Source organism: Aethalodelphis obliquidens, unplaced genomic scaffold, assembly GCF_003676395.1.
Source record: "Aethalodelphis obliquidens isolate GAN/ISIS:26980383/991018 unplaced genomic scaffold, ASM367639v1 scaffold3, whole genome shotgun sequence".
NCBI lineage: Eukaryota > Metazoa > Chordata > Mammalia > Artiodactyla > Delphinidae > Aethalodelphis > Aethalodelphis obliquidens.
The window spans coordinates 16,271,837-16,296,923 of record NW_020837947.1 but is presented as its reverse complement, the minus strand read 5'-3'; the positions used below and the strand labels follow the sequence as shown (position 1 = coordinate 16,296,923).

At 43.3% G+C, this 25,087-nt stretch overlaps 1 protein-coding gene across 2 annotated transcripts in view; it reads left to right on the top strand.

Annotated features, from left to right (window-relative positions):
* Nucleotides 1-25,087, top strand: part of UST (uronyl 2-sulfotransferase) — a 287,336-nt gene that overhangs the window by 215,891 nt on the left and 46,358 nt on the right. For both annotated transcript variants that reach the window (XM_027083752.1, XM_027083762.1), the window contains exons 6-7: nucleotides 8,133-8,230; nucleotides 10,070-10,227. In XM_027083752.1, coding sequence (XP_026939553.1) covers nucleotides 8,133-8,230; nucleotides 10,070-10,227 — 256 coding nt within the window. The remainder of the gene's footprint in view (nucleotides 1-8,132; nucleotides 8,231-10,069; nucleotides 10,228-25,087) is intronic.

Sequence of the window (25,087 nt, the reverse complement as noted above, 5' to 3'; positions counted from 1 at the left end):
GCAGGATATCAAGGAAAAGGAAGAAAAACAGATGACCAGTGAAGGAAGCATAATTAGGCTGATAGCAGATTTCCCATCAGCAACAGTAGATACCAGATGACAGCAGAGTAATATCTTCACAGTGCTGAGGGAAAATAACCATCAACCTAGGATTTTATATCCAGCTACACAATCACCCTATAGACTTTTTCAGACATAGAAAGAGTTAACCACTTAACGACTTCACTAAAAGGATCCTTAAAAGATGGATTATGAGGAGAAGTAAGGAAGGTGCAGGACACAAGATGCAACAGTGAATATAGCCATTGATTAACACCTGTCGGTAAAATGAGTTAAATACTGAGTGCGAAGAGTTTTTTGTGTTAAAAAAGGATTAGATTTAGACAACATTGATAAGATGGGATGGGCAGTGTTTAATGGATAATTAAAAGGGCTAAGATCTTTCCAGATTCAGGAGAAATATAGAAAGACCAAATTACTTCAGACTTTACTAGAAAAAAATTAATCAAGTTTGAATGTTAAACATTTTTAAATGACTCTTCCATCAACTCACCTTTCTGACCATTTATGAATGATTTCTTAAAATTCTGCACCTCTCCTCAGTACTTCTCAAGTAATGAGAGTATTTTAAGCTGCATTGTTATCGTTTGTATTTTTTAAGCTGTCAGAACCACATATCTGGGGGAAAAAAATCTTAGAACGTTAAAAAATGTAAGGGTAATTGTGAAAATAGTAGAAAGAAAATCTTTAGATTCTAAAGCAGAAGAAGAAAGGCAGGTGGTATTATCAAAAACTTTAAAAACCAACAGAAAAGGAAAAAAAAGAAGCAGAGGAAAAGAAAAGAAAGATGCAAAAACAAATCCAAATATATCAATAATCATAATAAGGTAAATGATTACATTCATCTATTAAACAGGGAGAGGGAGTCATCTGTTGAAAATAGAGACTGGAAGTAAAAGGATGAGAAAAGGTCACCATTTAAATGCTAAAAAAAGTTTATAAGACAAATTTTAATATAAGATAAGAGCATTAATAAAAAGGGAACCACATACAAATAAAGGGAACCACTACCAAGAATATATTCTATATAAATGTTAGTAAAGTTACATTTTGTAAACTACAAGCAAAGGGAGACAGGCACAGTTATTTGTCAGCTACTTGAGGCCAGGCTGCTTACCATGATGTCTTATGTACAGCAGATGCCTTCATTCATAAAATAATTAAAGAACCTTGGCATTGGTTTGTTGAAGATTTCCGCTTGATGTACTTAAACACAACAAGCAACCGATTTTGAGCTACTCCAAATTAAGAATCTCTGAAATCAGATTGCATTTGACCATATTGTGGCATCATAGATGTAAACTTTACGAGAAAATTCTAGTTGAAAGTTTAAAATTAGAATCCCAGGTGAAGTTTATCATGTGTTTCATTTCTAATAAAGAGCACTAAAGGGTTGATAGCCCTCCTCTACCTCTTCTTCCTGAGTCTTCCTTCAGCTCGTCACTGAATTCAGTTCTCATAATTTATGATTCTATAAAATTTATGCCTGAAATTTTTTGTCGAGATGGACTTTCTTAAAGTGTCCCACTTGTATAAAAGTTAGGGTATCCAGTGGTTTCTTAAGTAACTCCCACTGGGGCTAACCTCCGCTTAAAGATATTCTTTGTGCAAATATTCCAGACATTATATGTAGAAGGAAGGGAAATGATCGTTAGCCAAAAAAACTATAATTATGAAAAGGAGTGACTGATAATGTATTCCACTTTTACTTTTGAAAATGTTTGTACAAAACTGGGTTGGGCCCAGTGGTTTTGCACTAGAATCTGTAGACATTTATTTGCCTAATAAAATAACTGCACAATCTGGCAGAATTCTGCATACTTGGCAGCCCTTCCTGCCCAGGAGCCTGGAACAGCATTGGCCCAGCAGGTGTGGCTTTCAAAACGTTCAGAGAGTTGAATTCGGGAAGTCTGCCCAGCACCCCACCTGTGTACAGTATGCCTTCCTGAAGGCCACGTTCGTGCCCAGCTTGTCATAGGTTCAAAGGGCCTCTATTCATTCACAGTTGATAATGAAAACTAAAATAATCAAGGGATTGACACTATACACCAAAATTATAATAAATTAAATTTCTCTTCAATAAAAGATGCCATGCATTTTTAAAGATATTTTTGACATTTAGAATATAGATACTCTATAGTGTTTAACACTATTGTGCACATAAGAAACCTACTCTTCCCCTTGCTAGCATGGGCTTGGTATCCCCTCTTTCCTTAAAGGGTGAGATAGGGGGAAGAATAGAACTCTCAGCAGCCTGGACCCTAGGAAGGAGAGGAAGAGGAAAAATGTTTTCTCATAGTTTTGGTTTTTTCCACAAGGTGCTCTTTAATCATAGGACCCAAACAGTCATGACCCAGCTAGTAAGATCCGACTTCCTGGGCCCTACAATCAGAATCACCTGCTTGTATAGGGCAGAGGGAGGGGCGGTGTGATGGGGGTCATGCTAGCTGTTCCAATACCCTGAGCCTCTGCGTGCTGGCCTGAAGCAATGATTTTCAGATTTAGAGCCTTGTTATCAGCTGAAATCTTATACGGAACCCAATACATAAACTCAGGCAAAGCATAGCTCTTCCGGTTTTGGTAGGGCTGGGGGGTGCTGGAGCCCTGCCCATCTGGCACAGCCCTCACCTCACCATGGACCGTAGGTGTAGCTCAACTTTTCCTTTTACTGGAACTCCTTAAATCCCTCCTTTCTGGGCCCAGGAGTAGCCATGGGATTGGAGGGGGCTTGATGACGAAAGATCGTGGAATGAGTGAGAAATATACTAGAGACTTCACTTATTCTGTCTTACTAGAAGAACAGAGTCCCAGGACCACTCTCAGTTTGGTGAGAGGTGAGAGGATTTTTTTAAATGGGGACTGTAGACGCTTAGGATGCTGCAAAGCACACAGTGTAGGTTGTGTGTGCTTTGTCTACCCAGAAGGCTCACCAGGAGTGACCTTGAACTTGCTGTCAGATCCTGAATTCTTCTCCAGCTTCTGGAGCCTTCCTTTCGCTACAGGTGGACTGGCATATATACTAACACTCGTCCTGCCAGGAATTCCGCCAAAACATAGGCCCGCTATGGGACCAGGGGAGGAGGCAGAAGGAAATTCCAGGCAAGGGACCCAGATGAGCCAGGCATGGAATTACCTTCTGGCCCAGTGCTGAGGCCCATGAAGGGCAACCAGGTTCTCAAAATCACCAAGGCTCCTCTTTAAAATGCAGGATGGACCTAGAGTCTGTCCTACAGAGTGAAGTAAGTCAGAAAGAGAAAAACAAATACCGTATGCTAACACGTATATATGGAATCTAAAAGACAAACAAAAAAAAGGTCATGAAGAACCTAGGGGCAAGATGGGAATAAAGACACAGACCTACTAGAGAATGGACTTGAGGATACGGGGAGGGGGAAGGGTAAGCTGTGATAAAGTGAGAGAGTGGCATGGACATATATACTCTACCAAACGTAAAATAGATGGCTAGTGGGAAGCAGGGGCATAGCACAGGGAGATCAGCTCGGTGCTTTGTGACCACCTAGAGGGGTGGGATAGGGAGGGTGGGAGGGAGGGAGACGCAAGAGGGAAGAGATATGGGAACATATGTATATGTATAACTGATTCTCTTTGTTATAAAGCAGAAACTAACACACCATTGTAAAGCAGTTATACTCAAATAGAGATGTTAAACTAAATAAATAAATAAAATGCAGATTTCTAGCCTCGTCCCCAGAAAAACCTGTTAAATCCAGCTCTCCGTTAAATCCAGGTGGGGTCCGGGAATTAGCATTTCTTAACAGGTGCCCTACTTGATCCTTATTGCCACTGCACTGTCACTAAGAGTCCTTCAAAGCTTTTGAACAGAGGGGTGAAGTGGATGAATTTGCATTTCAGCTAAGTTACTGCAGCAACTTTGTGTAGAATGCGTTCAGGGAGAAGAGATGAAAGGAAGAGATACTAACCAGCTGCGAAGGAGCTGAGCAGGGCCTGAGGTGTGGAATGGATGCCAGAAGGCAGGTTAGAAAACCATTTAGGGGTCAGGTTGCAGGGTCGGGCCACTGAGTGACGTGAACAGTGAGGGTGAGAGAGGACTCGGGAGTGACCCCCAGGGATCTGGCTGTAGTGATTGGGGTTTCCTTTGGGCACTGAGGGCCCTTTGGCATTTGACAGGTGCGTGTTATTCATCACAGTCTATCCAGTGAAAATGTTACGGGAGAAAATCAGTTGAACGTGATTTTGCTGTCCGATCAGAGTGGAAGAAGGTGAAGCCACTAAGAAAACCTAGAGGGTGTAAGTGTATGCTTTTAAAAATAGCACAGTTTAGAATAAATTTCAACCAAAATTGGCCTTTTTTTTTTTTTGTAGTTTTTGCAATTAAAAGGACTCAGTTATCTGGAATGTTCGCTCCTAGAGAATATCTCATTTCCCAAATAAATTGAGAATGTGGGGAGAGTGGGGTCTTTTGTTGAAACCCAGTCTTACAAGAGGGCTAGTCTTGGGCAAGGGGACACTTTGTGGGGTGCCATGGCAGCTGCCAAGATCCAAGGACCAGATAAGCAAATCGTGGATCAGGCACTGGCAAGCAGTCTGGCAAGCGGGCCCGCTTGGCTAAATCATCACCGTCGTGAAGACCTTAGAGCAAGTCTTAAAATAAATATTAAGGTTTTCGTTTAAAACAACCTTATCCTAGAAACACTGCATGGGAAGAAAAAATGAAATTGCATAATCATTTTAAACTATATATGTACAAAGAGAACTTCAGTATAAAAAGGGGATTGTAAAACAACACAAGATGGCGAAGCCTAACGCCAAAAGTAAAACCATTAATTCTGGGGGGAAACCGTATGGCCCTGGGGGTGACTGGAGCAGAGCACTGGAGGAACAGCTGTGTTGACACTTGTCACATTTGGTTGCCCAAAACACTGAAAGGTCATTCACTAAAGTTCTGGGTTCCAGTAAGAGTGGACTGTGTGAGCGGCCAGGAGCAGCTTCCGGAAGCCCCGCGTCCTTGAGCTGCCGGGAAGCAGATGAGTGTTCACTGTGGCCAAGCCGTAGGCAGCTGAGTGCGTGGGTCTTCACAGCTCGTTTCCTGCTTCCGCTTGGTCTTACATCTGAGTCATCTTGTATTTATGTCCTCCTATAGCATTTCCATAAGATGCTTGTGGCCAACACCATCCATCAACCTAATGGGCTCAAATGGAACCCTTTGAAATCTCCTGCGACATGCCTTGCTCTAAGAAAGGAAGAATTGTTAACAGTAATTCTTAAACTAGGAATTTATGTCCTCCCATAAATTGACCTTGAGAGGTTATTTGTGGATTCCAATAGAGAAACGTCTTTCCTAGGTCCCTGCAGTCCTCAGCCCTCCCCTTCCCCACCAACCGATGCCCTCTGCCCCCTCCTGCGAGCCCCAGGCCAGGATCTCTGGGAACAGAATCAGGGGTGTGTGTCTTGGCTTGTTCCTTCTGCCATTTGCTCATTCAGTCGCTGAGTATTTATTGCACCTCTGCTTTTTCCAGGAAGGGTGCTAAGCACTGGAGATGCAGTGAGAAGGCATCTGGGCTCTCCTGGAGTCACCACCTAAACAAACAGTTACACAAGTTCTTCTTAAAAGGCCACTGTAAAGTGAACTCAGAGAAGCGCAGGCGCTGTGAGAGTCTCTGCAGGAGGCTTGGGTGGGCTCAGTTGCCCCGCCCCTCGTGTTAATGCAGGTCTCTGGGGGGCTGACTGTGTGTGGGGCAGATCTCTGGACACCCCCTAAATGACCACCATTTTACTCAGCCATTTGCTGTGAAATCTCGACCTCAGAGGACAGACCCTCCTGACCACGCTGGCCGTGCCCGGAGTCTCCTGTGCTCTGCTTCCCACCCAGCTCCTAGCTCCCTCCCTCTGACCCCAGCCCAGTTCCTGGGTCACCCTGACCTAAGGCTCAGGTCCCTGGGGGAAGCCAACTGCCAGAGGATACCTGGAGGGTGAGGGAGGAAGGGAGGTCAGAGCATCCTCATGGCAAAGCCTGGTCACCCTCTATACAAGTTTTAGTTTGTTTTACAATGTGTAGATCTCCTTAAACTTTTCTGATGATAAAACTAAAATATATATATTATAATTAAAGCTAACATTTCAAAAACAAATAAAGTTCAGTGTATTCCCATCTTCCATTACATCTACCACCATAAATGACTTATTTTAACAGTTTGGTGTTTATCCTTACAGATTTTTTTTTTTTTTTTTTTTTTTTGCGGTACGCGGGCCTCTCACTGCTATGGCCTCTCCCGTTGTGGAGCACAGGCTCCGGATGCGCAGGCTCGGCGGCCATGGCTCACGGGCCCAGCCGCTCCGCGGCATGTGGGATCCTCCCGGACCGGGGCACGAACCCGCGTCCCCTGCATCGGCAGGCGGACTCGCAACCACTGCGCCACCAGGGAAGCCCCTTCCAGATATTTCTGTCCTTATGTAAACACATTTTATTTTTATGTTGTCCTACATGTTCATATTGTCCTATAATTGACTTTATTTCATCTGAAAACTCATCACAGACACTTTTCAGGACAGTGCGTGTAGATCCTCCTTATCCTTGCTGGGTGCCCAGTATTTCATCATAGGAACGTGCCATAACTGCTCTGTGAATCAATCCCCCATTAACGACCTGTACGTTCTGCCATATTTTGTTGTAATAAATCTTATAGCAATGAATAGTCTTATACATACATCCCTCTGTGTCAGTTTCTTCTTAGAAAGGTATTTGGGGTCTAACATCATGCATTCGTAATGGGTTTTCATATGCAGTGAGGTGCTCTTATTGCCTTCACTTCATGCATGGCTGGATGGGCTGACGTACACCATTCCACGTGCTTCTCGTATACTCCTCTCTGCGAACTGTGCACCTGTGCTTCCCACACAAGGCTCAGGTGCGCAGCTGGAGTGTGTCTGTTCCTGAATCTCTTTATTCCGGTTGAATTTGTTACTGTAATTGTGTAATTTATTTAAGTGGTATATAAACCAAAGAAGCATGAGAGGGAAAAGAAAATGTTGAAAAAAATAGATATTTAAGTTATAGTTTCCAACTCCCAACTTGAACTAAAAAAAACCTTTTAATAACTAACCATTTACCCTAATCGTATTAGATTCAGTGGCTTCAACTGACTCATAAACTTCATTGACCATAGGACCATGTTTGCTGAGTTATATCCACTCTTAATTTGCCTTGCCAGCATTGTGTCTGAAGAAACATCCCATAGCTGTTTGGTTTGTTTGTAAATTGGGTTATCTTTTCTCCTTAGAAATACCTAAGAACCAGACATGTCTTATCTAGGGTATCCAGTGTAATCTGCCTTGATGAAAGAGGATTTTTAGCCCTTCTTTTCATGTCATTGTAAGCTCTAGTAATGCTGACAGACACTGCACTCAACCTCATAGAAGAGAAACTTTCTATGCAGAAATTCCAGATTTTCTATTTGAAAATCACAACTGTTGCTTTTGAAAGTGAGAGAATGTCTATATGCAAACATCCGGCCACTTCCTAACCTAATATAACATTAGAAATGGTTTTACAGCCCCTCCAAAATTTACAGACCCTCTATGTGACTATTGTAGGTACTTAATAAGTATTTGTTGGACGTGTGGATACACAGGGAAACACATTTCTACAGGACTGGCTGTACAGGGATCTCTGATTAAGTCTGAATGAATTAAGTCATACTGAATTCATTCAACAAATATTTGTTAAGTGTCCACTGTATACTTCCCAGTTTCTCATAACTGTTGGGGCCACAGCTAGCCACAGTCAGTCGAACTGCTCCAAGATGCTTGTCATCTAGCTAGAGACTTCAGGCCACTGGGAAATGCAGAAATTCATTTAACTCAACAGACCAAGCACTCTGTGAAATGCTGAGCATGTGTGTACCTAGCCAGTGAAGCAGGCTGGTGCGAGGCAAAAAAGGGATTTCATTTCTTCTCATGAAATCCATCAGTTCTGTACATCTTCTCAAGGCCTTCCCGTATCATTAAAGTATCAATTTTACTTACACTGTATGACATTAGACAAAGCCCTGCAGAGACCGCCAGACATCTCACTGCTGTGTTTTCTCTTCTAGGACATCAACGAGTGTATCCTTGAAAACTATCCTGAGTGTTCCAATCCCAGGTTGTTTTACATCATTCCGTACTTTTGTGGACAGCATCCCAGATGCAGGTAAGGACTGAAACAGGCTCATGACATGCTCACTTGGACAACAATGACGGGAAACCCACCAACTGGCCCTGCGTGGGCGTCTTCTGCCTCCCCAGTCTCTCTAACTTCTGGAATTCAGTTAATATTTACTGTTAATCTTTCAAGATGGCATTTGAGACTCTGAATGTCCTGTAAATAAAGAAATGAACAAATCAAGGTCCGGCAGAGGCCTTGGGAACCACCCGTAAAGCTGTGTAACTGAAATGCCAGCCAAACTCTTCTTCACCTTTGACGTACACCTGTCACTCCCCAGCCCATGAGATAGTGAAGCCCAGGGGGTGCACCCAACCTGCTCCTCTGTAGTGTCTGTGCTGCACCCACAGCTGTCCTTGCCAGTGTGGTGTGTCTGATTGGGTCTGAAACACTAGATGCTCGCACCCAAAATTCCAGAGTGTCTCTCTCCTGAGGCATGCTTAGTAGAAAGAGAAGAAAGTACTTTCTAGTGATCCCTCCTCAACCTTACTTGGTTGCAAGACCTTCTTTAGAAAGTGACTTATTCAGATAGTAAGGGCCCTCAGTGTGGTCCACCCACCTCCTGCATCTGCATCCCTGGGGTACTTGTTAGGAACCCTCACCTGATCACAGTCTCTGAGGTGAGGCCCAGGCATCTGTGACCACCTCCCAGGTGATTCTGGTCTAGCTACACTTGAAATTCGTTGTACTAGACAAATGTGTAGCCTCCAGGAGAAATGGTAGTAACGATGAATATTATCTTTGCTCGGTGGAAAATAAACCCTGCTGCCAGAAGCGGCATTTTCCCCGAAAGGAGACATTGATTAGAAGGTCGTTGTGTTCCTTAAGAGACTGGGGGTTGGGGGGGACACGGCTGTTTCCAAGTTGCAGCTCACTCGTACTTTTTGCTTACACTGTGACTGCTGCTTCGTTATTATGTGTGTTGTTATTATTGACGTTTTGCCGAGTTAACCAATTGGTTTACGGTCAGAATTCTGGGGCCAGAAGTGTCAGTTTTCTGCTTCATTATAAACTCCTGAGCTCAGGAGGCCTCCCTCACCCACCCTGGCCCCTGTAGTAAATGCCTTCTGCTTCACGGTCAGGGCTTCAGATCCTGGGAAGGTTTGGGGCCAGTTGACTCGCTTTCTGTCAAAATGAGGATATTTATTCCAAGAAACAAGATTCTAACTCCTTAAAGTACTTTTAAAATTATATATTTCCCAATCTTGGGGCGAGGACTTCTGATGCCTTATCTCGTGATGATTTTCAAAATGCTTTCAAAATGTCACCTTGTTCCACCTTGATGACAACTATTTGAGCTAAGTAAGGATTATTAAAAATTTTCAAAAAAGAATCCTGGCTTGCCCAAATTCCCCCAGACAGTCAACGCCAGCCAGGCGTTACATTCATATCAGTGTTGTTGGCTCACAGATCTGCCTTACAAATAAGATGAGGCTGTTTTCCTTCTGTAATTGAAGGAGAAAAAAAAAAAGTTTGTTTTTAAATTCCTCAAAAGAATAAGATGATTAGTGGTCATGACCTGACACCTATTTTGATTTCTACAGAAATCAAAATCAGTAAGTTTCATATTTCAAAACTTCTAACTTTATGGGTTCGGTTTGGTCCTCCTATTAAAAGGCCATTCTAATCAGCGTTTATTGAGACCTAGCTGCCTGGGCCCATTTTCTCTTAACAGACGTTTAGGTGGGGCTCGCTGGGCCCTGGAGAAAGTGGGATTTGGACGTATGTGACTGGGGATGGGTGGGAGAAGGGAGAAGCTTCCAGCACGTTGTTGCTGCAATGCGAAGACCAATCTTTGATTTCAAAATCATTTTTATATCCATAAAGGGAGCCTGGTGAGTGGGCCCTTGAAAGAGCAAAGCTGAACGTGAATGAAAACTTCCTGCTTGTGGGGATTCTGGAAGAGTTGGAAGATGTGCTGCTTCTACTGGAAAGATTTTTACCTCATTACTTCAAGGGTGTGCTCAGTATCTACAAAGACCCAGGTAACTCTGTCTGTAAGCAAGTGCTTCTCTGTTTTGAGGCTTACTCACCTTGAAAAGGACTCGGGAAATACAGGCGTGAAATCATCTCTTCTGTTAGTGAAGGGGAGCTCCCCTGGCTTCAAAGCAAGGTTAGAACCACGAGATTTAGATACCGAAACCTTGAGCTTCAGGCCCAAACATAAACTCGCCGTGTTTTAAAGGCCAGATGCTTCCATTTCTCCCTCTGGAAAGTGAGATGGGCAGCATTCCCGTGGGCCGTGTCCTGGTGCTGGGGTGAACCAGTGAACAGGCAGGTGTGTGTTGGAGCCCTGGGGGAGTGTGATGAGGTAACTCTGGCCCTACTTCCATTTGACAAAAGCAAATCCTGGCGCATAGAGTCCATAAAGCAGCACATTGAGAATGCAATTATGATTTTGCTCTAATAGATGGAGTGGTGTCCAAACAGAAGAAGGAGAATGCAGCAAAGCGATTATAAGGGTTGCCCATAGTGTCACTGTAAAATCATTACTTTCAGAAGTCCATCATTTGTTTTTCTCAACTTTGTTTGTTTCCTTCCTGTTCTTCATCTACTGCTGCCTCAACAATACCTCTTCACTAATCCGTTTATGGTTTTGTTTTGTTGTCGGGAAATGGAAGGTGTTATTCTGCTTTGTAGAAATGAGGCACAGAGGAAGGGCTTCCCCAACGAAGCCTCTGCCTCACATGCCACGCAGCCAGGCAGGGACCTCGTACCACACCTGCATCACTGACAGGTGCTGATGCGCCGGTGAACTGGTTCTGCCTACAGGAGCCCTGACTTTGGTTCCATCGGGTGGCCCTACCACTACCAGGGACTCGCTGGGGGAAGGTGACTTTGCCTTGGTCTCCCAACACTCTTATTCAGAGGCAAACTCGCATGTCCTTACATGACCATGGACCTCGAGGTGTGTCTCCGCAGCAAGAAGTGTGGTTGGAACAGCTAGAAGCATAACAAACCCTAAATTGTCATTTTTTGAAATAGGGCCTTCCTTTGCTCTTTCGACTCTGGGCAATTTAAAGAGTTCAAAGAATTTAAAGAGTCCTCCTGGGACCAGTTTTTAGCTCTGTAGGACAAAGTAAACTCTGGTCTTTGTGCAAGGAGGAGTCTCACCCTAAATCAGGCTCCTTTGAAGAAAAGGTTTACGTTATTCATTGTTATTTCCCTTCTTTGGCTTTCTCTTGTTGTATAGTGTGTGGGGGTGTGGGGGTGTGAGATGTACAGTATGAGATAAAAGGCTGACTGGGTCTTGGAGACACATAGCTGTCAGATAAGAAGAACACACTCTTATCCCAGCACTTGGGAAGAGTATGGGTGAGGCCACACCACGCACTTCATCCATCCTGGGATCTGGGATTGACACGATTCACAGGATGTCACAGCCCAGCACACCAAGGGTCAACATCAGAAGTGTAGGTCTGATAACTTAGAAGAGGACATTTTAATTTTTGTTCTTCTTAAATACAAATAAACCACAAACAAAAATCTTAGCCCCAAGGGCTCACTTACCTACTGTTGTCAGGATGTATCATCTTCACTTCCCAACTGTTTTCCTCATTTAAATACCTGACTTCTCGGGAATTGTAGGCCTTCGTCCCGTGATCTAGAAGCCCATTCATTAAAGTAGAACATATTTTTGAAGATTGAGTGACTGTTAGCTCTTTTGTCTTTAGCTGTGATCTTTCCACCTATAAAGATTTTTCTCCCCTTTGAGTTCGGCATAGCAATATATGAAATACTTCCGAGGCTGCTGCCCCAGGGAGAACGCAGGCCAGCCAACACATTACCAGTTCACACAGTCCAGCTATACTAGTGGTTAAAACAGCGAGACACGTCTACACTGCCCTGGGCTCCCACCCTCCGGGGGCACTTCCACACACACACGCACACACACACCCTCACCGCCCCCTCCCCCACCACCGCAAGGGGGTCTTCAGGACTCTGGCCCAGGACTCAACAACTGTTCTAATTTAGTTCCTGAGTGGAACTGGTGTTAAATATTTTGCATATCACTCCAGTGTAATGGTCTCCGCTGCCACACGGCACGTAGACAACAAAGTGAACATTTGAGTGATTCTGCAGTAACTTCCCCTGTGTTCTGTGGTCTCTCAGGCACCTTCTGTGAGATTTCTCTATGGTAACCTTGAAGGCAAGTAGCTCCACAGTTGCTCTGTCCCAAAGAGTTTCCTCATCCCCTGAAGCAGGGGACAGGAGCTGAGCATCCTCGCCTGGCCAGCTTTCTGGTATATTTTAGCCTCTGCAAAGACTAAGCCCCTGTATTGTTTCCTCATGGCCACAGATCAGTGAGCTGGTATCAAATAGGTTAAAGGAAGAGAAGCAGCAGGTCACTTCGTCGTTCACACCAGAGCCTCATCACCTGTGCATTTTCAATCTACACTCACAGATAATGGCCCACGAAAATCATTGCTCTTGCCCTTTATACAAGAATTTTATAACTGAGTAGACTAGAGGACAGAGGGAAGAAACACTAAAATCTGAGACCTTTAAATATTTGTAGATTAAACTGACCATGGAGCTGGATTAAGAGGCAAACATTCCACTGGCCATTTTTCTTTGGTGCTCATCCTGTTATTTTAAAAATGCAGGTGTGTGCGGATTTCAGTCATCCCCTTCCAGCAAGACGAAAAGTATTTAGACCAGTCTCACTGCTGAAGAAAAAACACTAATAACAATAACCAGGGAGCTGGTAAAAATAACGTCCGCTAGTCAAATGGGTTGTCACTTATTCTAGATTGGAAGGATAGTCATTAATTCTTTCCAGTCAGTACTGTGGGTTCCATTTAGAGAAGTTAATAACTTCGCTAAATAATAGGTCAACTGTTTGTGCTCCCTCACCCCATTCGTTGCCTGTAAGAAGGTATATGCTGGTGAGTAAGCTTGTCTCCCACCAAAAATATTTGAGAAACTTAGTCTTCATAAATTTTTTGAAATTTAGTCATTTTATATTAATGTTTGCATTCTGTGGAGACCCAGTTAGTGTATCTCAGAAGAAGTTGAAGATAGTGAGTACTCGAGATGAAATAAGAATGAAAGTTGTAGCCTGGTGGATAACCAGGAGAACACACTCTGGTATTTCCCACCAGCCCAAGGGCAGTTGCTAATATTGAGGCCAGTACCTTGGAGTGAGGGCTCAGTAAACTCTGCCCAACCTGGGTATGAGTTTGAATTGGGGGAACCAAGGCCGAAACAGATTTACTGGGTAAGAGTGACCTCACTTCTTTAACTTATGTGGTCTCATTTTTTATTGATTAATCTCGATTACATTTGCTCATTAGTTAACTTTCAAAAACGAGAAGCTTGGAGCTGGCCCAAAGAATTGGAGAGACAGCTCCATGGTCATCCACCGAAATGTGAACCAAAGGGCTACAACTTAAGAGTTTCTGAGCCACAAGCGTTAACGTGTTCATGAATGCTTTTCCCCCTTAGCTCTTAAAAAGGGACACGCTTTCTTAGTCATAGTTTCTTTAGGAGCTAAAATCACAGTGGTGTTAAAGGCCACAATAAATAAGAAAATTAATTAAAGACAGAGAATAAGTGAATATCTGTGATAGGAAAAGTCCTTATATCAGCATCTCCCATATCCGCCCCTGACTTGGTGAGTAACCCAGCTGTTCCAGTTCAGCAGTGCCACTTAGCATCCAGATATGGAACAATAGGACCTGATATTTTAACCCTCCTGCGTGAGGCCTATGTGAGGACTTGAAAGCTAATCCTTTTCCCTTGTATTTTAAATACTTTCCAATCCTTTTCCCTTGTTTTCTAAATACTTTCCGTGACTAGCATTACATTAGTATTCATTTTCAACTTGTTTCCGTTACAAATGTAAACACTGGAACCTCAGTAGAGAATTTACAAGACTTTTGTGGGCTGTATTGAGAATCTGGCCATCAACTATACTACAAAGGAAAAATGTCTAATTCCAAACAAAATGACTTCCGTGCTAACTTTGAGGATTTAAGTTCATTCATAAATTGGGTGCTTTGTTTTTAAAAAAAAAAAAATGCTTATACTTAAATATTTTTTATTAACAACGATGATAAATAAAGTACAAATTTAAATATCTTTTTCCTAGGCATGAATGATAATTAGACTCCTATTAAGGGTATAGCAGTGTACTCTTGGAGTTCATTTGCATTGCAGAATTCAAATCTGAGGATATTTACATAGAAAATTAAAATTGTCCTATTATTCATAAAGAAAAGTTATTATTATTATTTTTTTATGCGGTTCGCGGGCCTCTCACTGTTGTGGTGTTTCCCGTTGCGGAGCACAGGCTCCGGACGCGCAGGCTCAGTGGCCATGGCTCACGGGCCCAGCCACTCCGCGGCATGTGGGATCTTCCCGGACCGGGTCACGAACCCGTGTCCCCTGCATCAGCAGGCGGACTCTCAACCACCAGGGAAGCCACATGGGAAGCCCAAGAAAATTTGCCACCAGGGAAGCCCAAGAAAAGTTATTTTTTAAGGAAAGAACACTGAGTTGGGAGTTTGAAGAGACTCCTTGTCCTCTTTCTGCCGTGGTTCTGCCCAGAGGACCCGAGCAAACGTAGCTTTGGGTGGTTGATCGCTAAGGTCTATATTATTATGATACTAAAGTATCACATAGAAGGTTTTAAGGCTCCTCTTTCTACCTTCTGTTGGTTAGCACAATTATACGGTGCTTCCCCCCGTCCCCCGCCCCGCAAAAACCACAGGCAGTCCCCATTGCCTTCGTAATTCCCAGGTTTAGTTATGGAGACTATCGCCACCTAGAGGACATGACGAATCCTCGCTGCAGGGTCATTCCTTCAGAATCCGTTCTTCCCTAAGCCAGGGATCCCAACACACTCTCTGGTCACACAGTCCACCCTTCTCTCTCCATACCATATGCATTTCTGTCCAGAAGACAGAATATCATAATTATTAGGGCACAGGCTCTGGAGTAGGCAGCCCGGGCATTAAAGCCCGTTCTCCACTTAACTGGATAACCAGAGGTAAGGTGTAACCCCTGTACCCCATAGCTTCCCCATCTGTATAAGGCACATAAACAGTACTGTCTACTTCACAGGGTTGTTGTGAGAGATGAACCTGATCGAATCCATGTAAAGCCCTTAGCCCAGAGCTTAACATATGACTAAGTGTTCAATAATTAGCTATTAACCTGCCAGCCACATTACAGGAGAGAGACAGGGCCATTATCTGGGAGGAACTAGGGCTTCAGCTCTCTCTGTAACTTCTACATGAAAGAAGGAAAGCGGGGGGGGGGAGAAGAAAAAACTGGTCACCCTTCACTTACTTCATCAGTGACAGCTGACCTGTGACTGTGAAATCGCATGCCTTTAGGAAATAGTATTTCTGACTTAGAAGGAGAGGAACAATTATATTCTGGCCAATACTTTATTCCTGAAACAATCACAGGGAATAAGTTCAATGGAAATATTACTACAGTGACATGCTCAGGACTGAAAAACACACACCATGCAAGTCACTGAGGGTTTTTTAAAAATCATCTATTTGTATGCCTGAGCTCTTAGCAGAAATATCAGGGCGTTAAAATTTCAACCTTAAATGAAATCCACTGTTGAGATGTGACCAGGACAAATTACCATTAACTCGAGTTGAATGTTGAATCTTTCAGCCTGTTATGCATCACGTTATTTAGTAGATATAGGATGGGTGTTCAGTGATTTAATGGTGTTTTTATTTTAACTATGACCCTAAGATTCAGTTCTTGAAAAAGCTTTATTTTCCATATGCAGAATTGCATACTTCAGAGCGCAGTTAATGAATTAAACTTTGTCCAGCAGGTGGCAGTGTCTCTCCATTTTCTCAAGGAAGTGCTTGTGGTTTCCTAACAGTTTGCATCTGCTGACAGGCGTTTACAGAATGCTTGAACACAGATGTACAATCATGCCCAATATGGGGCCTGAAAATGGGATCATATCAAAAGGATTCCAAGTACAATTGATTGCAGTAGTCCAAAGCACATTATCTGAGAGCCAGTGGGGTCGGGAATTGGGGGATAGTTTACAAATAAGTTTGCGTGGGTTAAAAATATATGTACCGTCTACTCTGGTTTTATAAAAATCATCCATCATTCTACAACGATTGGATTAAACATGCTATTTCTCATTTTTTATTTCCATCTTCTTATTACTTTTGTGCTACAACAAAACCCAAAAACATTCTGGAACTTCACGGGTATACAACTGATGGTTGGGAGAAATTCAGACTATCTACAGGCACCAATGAAGTTATTTAAAAACCTCAATTACCGGGCTTCCCTGGTGGCGCAGTGGTTGAGAGTCCGCCTGCCGATGCAGGGGACACGGGTTCGTGCCCCGGTCCGGGAGGATCCCACATTGCTGTGGAGCGGCTGGGCCCATGAGCTGTGGCCACTGGGCCTGCGCGTCCAGGGCCTGTGCTCCACGGTGGGAGGGGCCACAGCAGTGAGAGGCCCGCATACCGCAAAAAAAAAAAAAAACTCAATTATCATTTATAAAAACTAGGATACCAATCTGTTATTCGTTCATGTACCATCAATATTCTCCATAACAATTTGTTTATCACCAGTAATGTCCTAGGCTCAGATTCTAGTCAGGTTGGTACTGCATTACGTGTGTGTGTGTGTGTGTGTGTGTGTGTGTACACCCATTCATGTTCAAACAGCTAAACTCCTTATTACACAGCAATGGCATCTTAGTGAATAGTCCTGCATGCAAACACCAGCAACAGTTCCTAAATAATAATAATTTGCATAGCAATGTACCGTTTATAAAGCACTTCCATAAGATGACCTCATTTGATTCTTACAGGAATCCTCTGAAGCTGAGGAGGACAATTAGTCTTTGTCTCATTTTCTAAATAAGAAAGCTGAGAGTCAAAGAGTAGAATAGCTTTGCCCACAGTTATCAAGTCCTAAGTGACCACAGACATTCAAGCTTCTGCCCCCAGAACCACCACAAACTCCATGAATCTATGACCCTCCAAACATCCTTCATATTTAATCACTAATACAGAGCATTAAGTGGGTACTAAGCACTCTTATGTATTGCAGTTGAAGGTAAATGCTTGAAAATAAAATCTATAGATTATCTCTATTCAACACATGGTCTGATTTTATAGTAATAACGTTCCAAAAATATTTCTCTTCTTTGAAGACTAATATCTAAATAGCAGGTATAATCTGAAAATACTAGAAAAATTCAACAAGCACTTTCAGCAAGTGTTTCCATGTCTGCAATACACTCCAGTCCTGGGCAACAGCCGTATAAAGATAAAGAAAACCATATCTGGCATGAATGCTGTCGCAAACTGGATGGGCATTTCCTACTGGAGATATTTGGGCCAGGCCTTGAAGGGTGCATCGCTCTTCACAAGGTGGACGTGGAAGGAGGCAAGTTAGGCAGAAAAAAATAACATGAGTGCAGACCTGGAGGTGTGAAGACACAGAAGTCCCAAGTCCCGTACTTGGGAGGCATGAGGGGTGACCAGCCCACCTCGGCCCTTGCCTACTGACCTTGCCTCTTTGAGCTGAGCCCCCAATTCTTCGCATCTCAGTCACCCTACTGCTAAGCCAGTCCACAGCCTGTTCTCTTATAAAAGTTCTCTTATAAAAGTATCCGCAGCCTTAGATCTCTATGTGGTACAACCTGGAACTGAGTCACTCATACCAATCCCAGAACCAGTGGCCAAGCCACAGTTGCCAGAGGGCCATGTGTCACTCCCCCAACCCCTGCCCTCTGCAAGCCTGACCACCACCCAAGGATCCCTCACTTCCTAACAGTGTGTCAGGATACTGCCAGGTTCCCAGGTCCCTAGAGCTGGGATTCTTCCTCCTTGCTTTCTTTCCGTTTTTCTGCACCCAAGACCCAGCCACTCTCCAGGCCTGGCGTAACCATTGGCTCCAGTCGGTCCTGCACTGTTCCACTGGGGAGCCCAGCACACCTCTCCAGATACCACCTACTGCCCTGCCTGACCCCCAGATTCCCCTCTCTGCCCACCAGCATGGACTCCCCTTCTGTTACCAGGCACTCGCTGACTCCGGTGAGCTCGCTGTATCCCTTGATGCTGCATCTGGTCTTCCTGGCTTCCCTCACTAGGAGCCCTTGGAATCATCTTTCCAGAAGTTTCCCCCAGTCTCCACCTCCCATCCATGCACCCTGGGAAATTGATCTCTTCTAGGTCCCAACCTCATCCTCTGGAGAACCCCAGATGCTCTCCACAGTGTGGCCAAGCATGGGCTATGCAGTTTTCTTTCTTATGATTCATTTCCCCAGACAGAAAGGTGGCTAATAATATCTGGGTGTGTGGTGGAGGTACCAGCATTCTTCTGTGTTTATAGGTGAATTTCTTCTACTTGGGAATTTATTCACTTCTACTTTGAGCAGTTTTTAGTTGCACTTGACAGTAATATGCTTTGCATTGAGTAAGAATGTTACTAAGTGTGGAATTAGTCACCACAAATTTCAATTTTTGGACTTTCCTGGTAACTCAGAAAAGCTGAAATGCTCCTAGAGCCGGGGCAAAGATTAGAGACCCGACCCCAGAGGGTGATAGTTGATCTTTTTATAAAAGACCCAGTGAGCTTCCTGCTCTTTCACGCCCAAACTTCCAAGGTCTGTACCCGCCCCAGGGCCTAATGTGGTGATGTGGAAAGGGCCTCAGACAGAGAATTTCAGAACTGTCTTTGTGCCCTTGACTCACGGTCTTGCCTTGCTGACATTCTTTGCTTATAAAATGTACCCCCAGCTGGGGCGAAGTACAATCCTTACCCATTTCGCATGACTCAACATTTTACAATGGAAACTTCTATTTTTGTTCAACTAAATCTTGTTCAAATAAAAATATCATTTCCTGGGCTGTATTTTTTTAATATCTCATACATTTTTATCAACATATAATGTCCTAGCTTTTCACGTCTTGCAAATGGTGTTGGACTGTGAAAGAACACAGTGAAAAACTGCAAATATACCTGTGTACAGAACATTGCTGTTTTTAGTGGTTTCTTGTGAGCTATATTAAGCATATTCATTTCACTGTCCACAAACCCATAGAGAAATCCAACCTAATTCCCCACTGATGAGAGTAGGGAAGTTTTACTTGTTGAGTGGGAGGTTCAGATACTCTGACTGGAGAGTCTCACCTCTCCAGTTTTTACAGTATGCTTCTAAGTACTTCTGTTGCCTTGTCATAGCCAGACACTACTGGGGCTACTTTTCAAAGCACGTGTTCCTAGAATTTTACCTTCCTGTTTTTTAACTATACTTTATATATTAAAGTAGTGCATGTATATAATTAAAAATCAAATAGTACTAAAAGACATGTAATGAAAAGCAGTCATTTCCTATTTCAACCCTCTCCATTGCAAAGTCTGGTTCTGCAGAGGCAAACACTTTCAGCACAGTTAGCTGGTTCTTCTGATAATCATCACACTAATTATAACTAGTATGCACAGGCTTGTTTTATTTTTATTGTCTTGATGTATTTATTTGAGATGTTATTTAGTTCTCTTATTCCACCACCCTTACCTCTACTTCCTCTCCTCCACCATCTTTATAGTATAGCTCTATCCATGTTTTACGTGCGTAGTCCCTGTTTACGTTACTGTGACTGCATATGTTTGTTCGATGCTGATCCAAGTAGTACACCATCATCTTGTTTCATTTCTTGCATAACTTATTGTTTTTCTAGAATTGATTATTGCCTTGGGTTTTTTATCCGCTTAGATTTATTTATACCTATCAGAATTTTCATATGTGCCATTAGATCTGTTGTATCAATCTTACTTTTGATTTTTTTTCCATATTTTTATCAAATAAGTATACCTGCTCCCCCATCCCAGGACCACTACCCTCCTTCCCATCCAGAGCTCTAACTTCCTGCTTCCATCTGGGCTGATTACTCAGAAGCTCCCTTCGCAGCTGTCCTGCAACTTCCCTTTACCATTTTACTGAATGTATTGTATCCCTGATCTCCTGAATCCCTCAAATTCTATTTCTTGATTTCACAACTCATTTTATTCCAAGATAGGCCCAAATTGCTTCCTGATAAAAGGTGCGTGGGAGGTAGTAAATTCTTTGAGTCCCTGCGTGTCTGAAAAGCTCAGTGTTCTACCATCTCACCTGATTGCCGGTTTGGCTGGGTATGGATTTCTTCATACCTGCACTTCATCTCCCACATCTTTTTCTCTGACTTTTTCATTCTCTCTCTCTCTCTCCTGGAGTGTTCCGTTTATTCCTTTTATGAAAGTTTGCAACGCCTCAGGGTACTGAGTATTCGGTAGATACATTGAAGCTTACAACTCGTGTTTTCCATTTCTGGGAATTTTTCTTGTTTTACTTCTTTCACGATTATATCAGCACCATTTTCTCTGATTCATTTCTGGAATGCTGTTGGTCAGGTATTTGAATCCCTAGGTGCGTCCTCTCTCTGTGCTTTATATTTTTTTCCTCTCTTACTTTCCATTTGTTCAACTTTTTCTCTCTGGAAGAGTTCCTCAATGTGTATTCCAGTCATTCTGTTGAATTTTCTCTTTTCCAAGAGCTCTCTTCTAATCTTTTTTGTCTTTTTGCAGAATATCTTCCTCTTGCTTGTTGGGTACAATGCCCCCTTAAATCTCTGAAAAGTACAGAGATTTTTGAAAAGCGTTTTCATCTATTTCTTACATTATCTCTCCTTGCTCCAGGATCCTTTTCACTGTTTGGTTGATTTGGGCATCTCTTTTTCAGTCTGAAGTCTTTCCTCTGATAATCTTTGTCAGAACTCATATTTGAGGGTGAGACACTAAAGAGCTCATTGAAAGTGCTGTGCAGTAGGGGAGGTTTATCAACTAATGGACCCACTTGGGATGATCAGGCAGCGGTAGAAGTTTTGCTGGGAAAACATTTGTTAGTGACTTTAGGTCTTTTTTTCTCTGGAGTTGATCCAGTTTCCCCACTGAAGAGTCCCTCAGATATCCCCTTGGGGGACGGGAGGTGAGGAGGGAATGGGGGAGCAGGACACACGTCTGATTGCTGGTGAGGGACAGGAGCTGAAGGCCCACGTTCAGGCACAATTCACTTCATTGTTCTCATTTTAGCCCGTGCTCTCCTCTCTCCGCTGGGTTAGCAAATCAGTCTGGAGCCTCTGCCACATTCTCTGGAGACTAATCCTAAGATTGCCGGATCACAGGCAGTGGAGAATGGGGGAAGAAGCATTGCAAGATAGCTGGCTGCATGCAGGTGTGGAGGGAATTTGGGGCCCAACTGCTTCATAGCCAGACTACCTGCCTCATGCCCGGCTTTCCCCTCTGGGCTAGCTGGTGCCACTCGTCTCTCTCTCAAGGGTTCGTTGGGTGAGCTGACCCTCCTGATGTATGTCTCCCCTCTGCCAACAGTCCAGTGCATATACTCTGCTCTGCCACGTGCAATGCGCTCCTCCAACCACGTTTCATCTTCCAGAAGTTGTTTGAAGTTGGTCTTCTATTGAAATCCTTCTCCAGTTCTTTGTCCTTGCAATCTTTTTATAAAATTATCGTCCTTTACTGTCACTTTAGTGAAGTGTTTCAAAGGAGAGGTGTTGAAGGCCTGTAGTCAGCCTACTGCATTTATCTGGGAATGTGCTAACTACCTGAACTTTACGATTCTATTACCAGTTTTGTGTGTATAGCTTCTAGCTAGATCTGTTATAAATGTTTCTTTCATGTGATATCTGCGTAGCCATGATGTGAATCGGGCCACTGTAGCACTGCCTTCAGCATCCGTATCTTGGGATTATACTACTGATGAAATTTCAAAAGCAAAACAAACAAAAACAAGATCCCTTAATGGTAGTTTATTAGTTAAACTCCTTTGTGTTTTGGTTTTTTTTTTTTTTTTTACTTTTTATTGGAGTAGAGTTGCTTTATAACGTTGCATTAGTTTCTGCTGTATAGCAAAGTGAATCAGCTATACGCATACATATAACCCCTCTTTTTTGGATTTCCTTCCTGTTTAGGTCACCACAGAGCACTGAGTAGAGTTCCCTGTGCTGTACAGTAGGTCCTCGTTAGTTATCTATTTTATACATAGTAGTGTATACAGGTCAATCCCAGTCTCCTAATTCATCCCCCCGTCTTGGTATCCATAAGTTTGTTCTCTACATCTGTGTCTCTATTTCTGCTTTGCAAATAAATTCATCTGTACTGTTATTCTAGATTCCACATATAAGCGATATTATATATTTGTTTTTCTCTTTCTGACTTACTTCACTCTGCATGACAGTCTCTAGATCTATCCACGTCTTTTTACTGAATGATGTTTGCTATGATGAGGCCCCAAACTACTGTTTTTTTTAAATTACCTGGAAGACAGATCAGGGCCATATTGGACATTTATTTGATGGGAGAGAATGTAAATTATAAGAACTGCTAAAAAAGACACTCTCTCATGATCAGAGGCAGTACCTGACCATCCAAAGATACCGTGCCCGTGTAACTTGGCAGAAACAGGCACCACCGTTTTGTGTGCTGTCCTGTGTCGTTTCCCTAACCTAATGCAGGGATAGTGACACAGGTATCCCAAGCCTGGAGGGTCCGGGGCCTCGGTCCACGAGCGCTGTCAGTCAGCACACGTCCAGGAGAAAACGCAGCCATTCAGAGGGTTTCTCAGCAGCAGCTGCTTTGGTAGCAGTAGCAGCAGCTCATATAACAAATGTTTCATGACGAATGCAAGCAAAAGCCAGCTCCGAAATTCCAGCCACGCCATGTCCAAGCCAGTTCAGAGTCGTATCACCACTCCGTTCAAGGTTTTTCCCCTCTCTAAATGCATTCCATATGAGCCGTGGTGTTGGGACAGCTGGGATCTCCTGCATTCACTCAGAAGGCTGTTTTTAAAGCCCAGACTGAAAGGAAAGTAAGTCAGTGGGAAAACAAACTCAAAGAAAACACTGAGACTCAGGTGGGTGTGGGAGGTGTGTTTGTTTTCCTCAGCCAGGCATGACCCCTGGAATGGGGCTGAAGGCTGGGAACCCTTTAGCCCCCCTCCTCGGAGGCCTGGGAGCAGGACGGTCCAGTGGGGCCCCTGTGTCGGCATTGGCCCTGGCTCCAGACGAGCACCACTTCTCAAAGTGTGGTCCAAGGACTGTTGCCAGCCCGTAAATTGCTTGCTACCAGCCCATGGTGAGACGAGGTAGAAATTGAGAGTAAGCCTGTAGAAACTTTGATGGTAATTTGATATGGCTCTGATTATTTTTTTAATAACTCATTTTTACTGTAGTTTACAAAAGTATCAATCTGAGATGGATTACGGTGGGAAAAATCCAGAGATCTTTTGCGAAGCAATGTTGATTCTCCCACCGGCTTGGGCTGCCCAGGTCAGCAAGTAGGAGGTCATCCAATTGACAAGACCAGTCCTAAGGCATTTGGGGCTTCTGAGGCGCCATGATTCTTCCATATGATTTTGCCTTCTTGGCTTCACATCTCAGACTGCTGTTCCGTAGAAGTGGCCGAACACCCAAACTCAAGGAGATGTGATACTTTGAAACTCTGCCTTCCTAAAACTGGTGCCTTGACCTAAAACCTTTAAAAGTCATGATTCACACTAAGATAGCACTTTTACAGTTAACAGAGCACCTTAGGTTTATGTTGACTCACTTCTTCCTCACAACTTGGTTAGGTAGTGTTGTAGGTTGAATTGTGTCCCCCCAAAATACGCTGAAGTCCTAACCCCATGTATCTGTGAGCATGACCTTATTTGGAAACAGGGTCTTTGCAGATATAATCACGTTAAGATGAGGTCACATTGGATTAGGGTGGACCCTAAATCCCATGACTGGTGTCCTTATACAGAGAGAGAAATTCAGAGACACAGGAAAGAAGGCCGTTTGAAGTCCGAGGCAGAGATTGGAATTATGTTGCCACCAGCCAAGGAATGTCAAAGGTTGTCAGCACGGACAGTCAGAAACTAGAAAGAGCCAGGAAAAATTCTTCCCTCGAGTCTTCAGAGGGAACATGGCCCTGCTGACACCTTGACTTTGGACTTCTAACCTCCGGAACAGTGAACGGATACATTTCTGTTATTTAAGCTACCCAGTTTATGGTAATTTTACAACAGTCCTGGGAAACTAATACAAGTAGAAATCTTCATCCCATTTCCAGATGAATATCTGGAGACTCAGTGATAATAAGCTCTGTCCATGTTCGAAGCAGCCAGCAGGTAGCAAGACCTGGATTTAAGCAAAGGTGAGCGCTACCCAATACACCAGACTTCCTGTCTTTGTGGGACACAGGAACTGGGGGAAAAAGAAATATCTAACATATGGAGAAAGTTAAATAAATGACTTTACAATCATGCAATGAAATATGAAGAAGCCATTGGAATTTCATTTTGAAGAATTGTTCATTCTGAACCACTAATGAAAAATCAGACACACTATTACATTGTACACTATGTTTATAGTGTACACACAATATGCTTAGAAGAACAAACTAAAAGGGAAAAAAACAAAAGAATAGCAGTCGTTAATTGTGCTTGTGGGCTCTGAGTAGTTTTCATTTGTTCCTTAGACTTTTCTGTTTTATCTACCTTTTTTATAACACACATGCGTCGCAGATGCCACAGTGCGGTATGTCCCGACACTGTGCTCTGTACCCTCCCTGTATCTTCTTAATCATCACAGTGGTGCAGCAAATTAGATATTATTATCCAAATTCTACTGAGGAGAAAACACACCCAGACAATCTAAGGACTCTATCTGAGGTCTCATAGCTGGTGAGAGGCAGAGCCTGTCTGGCTCCAAACCCACTATGCTTGGTGGCCTCTTCCACTTTCATGATCAGAAAAAAAGAGGACTGTGGGAAGGGGCACAAGTGAACAGTGGTGAAACA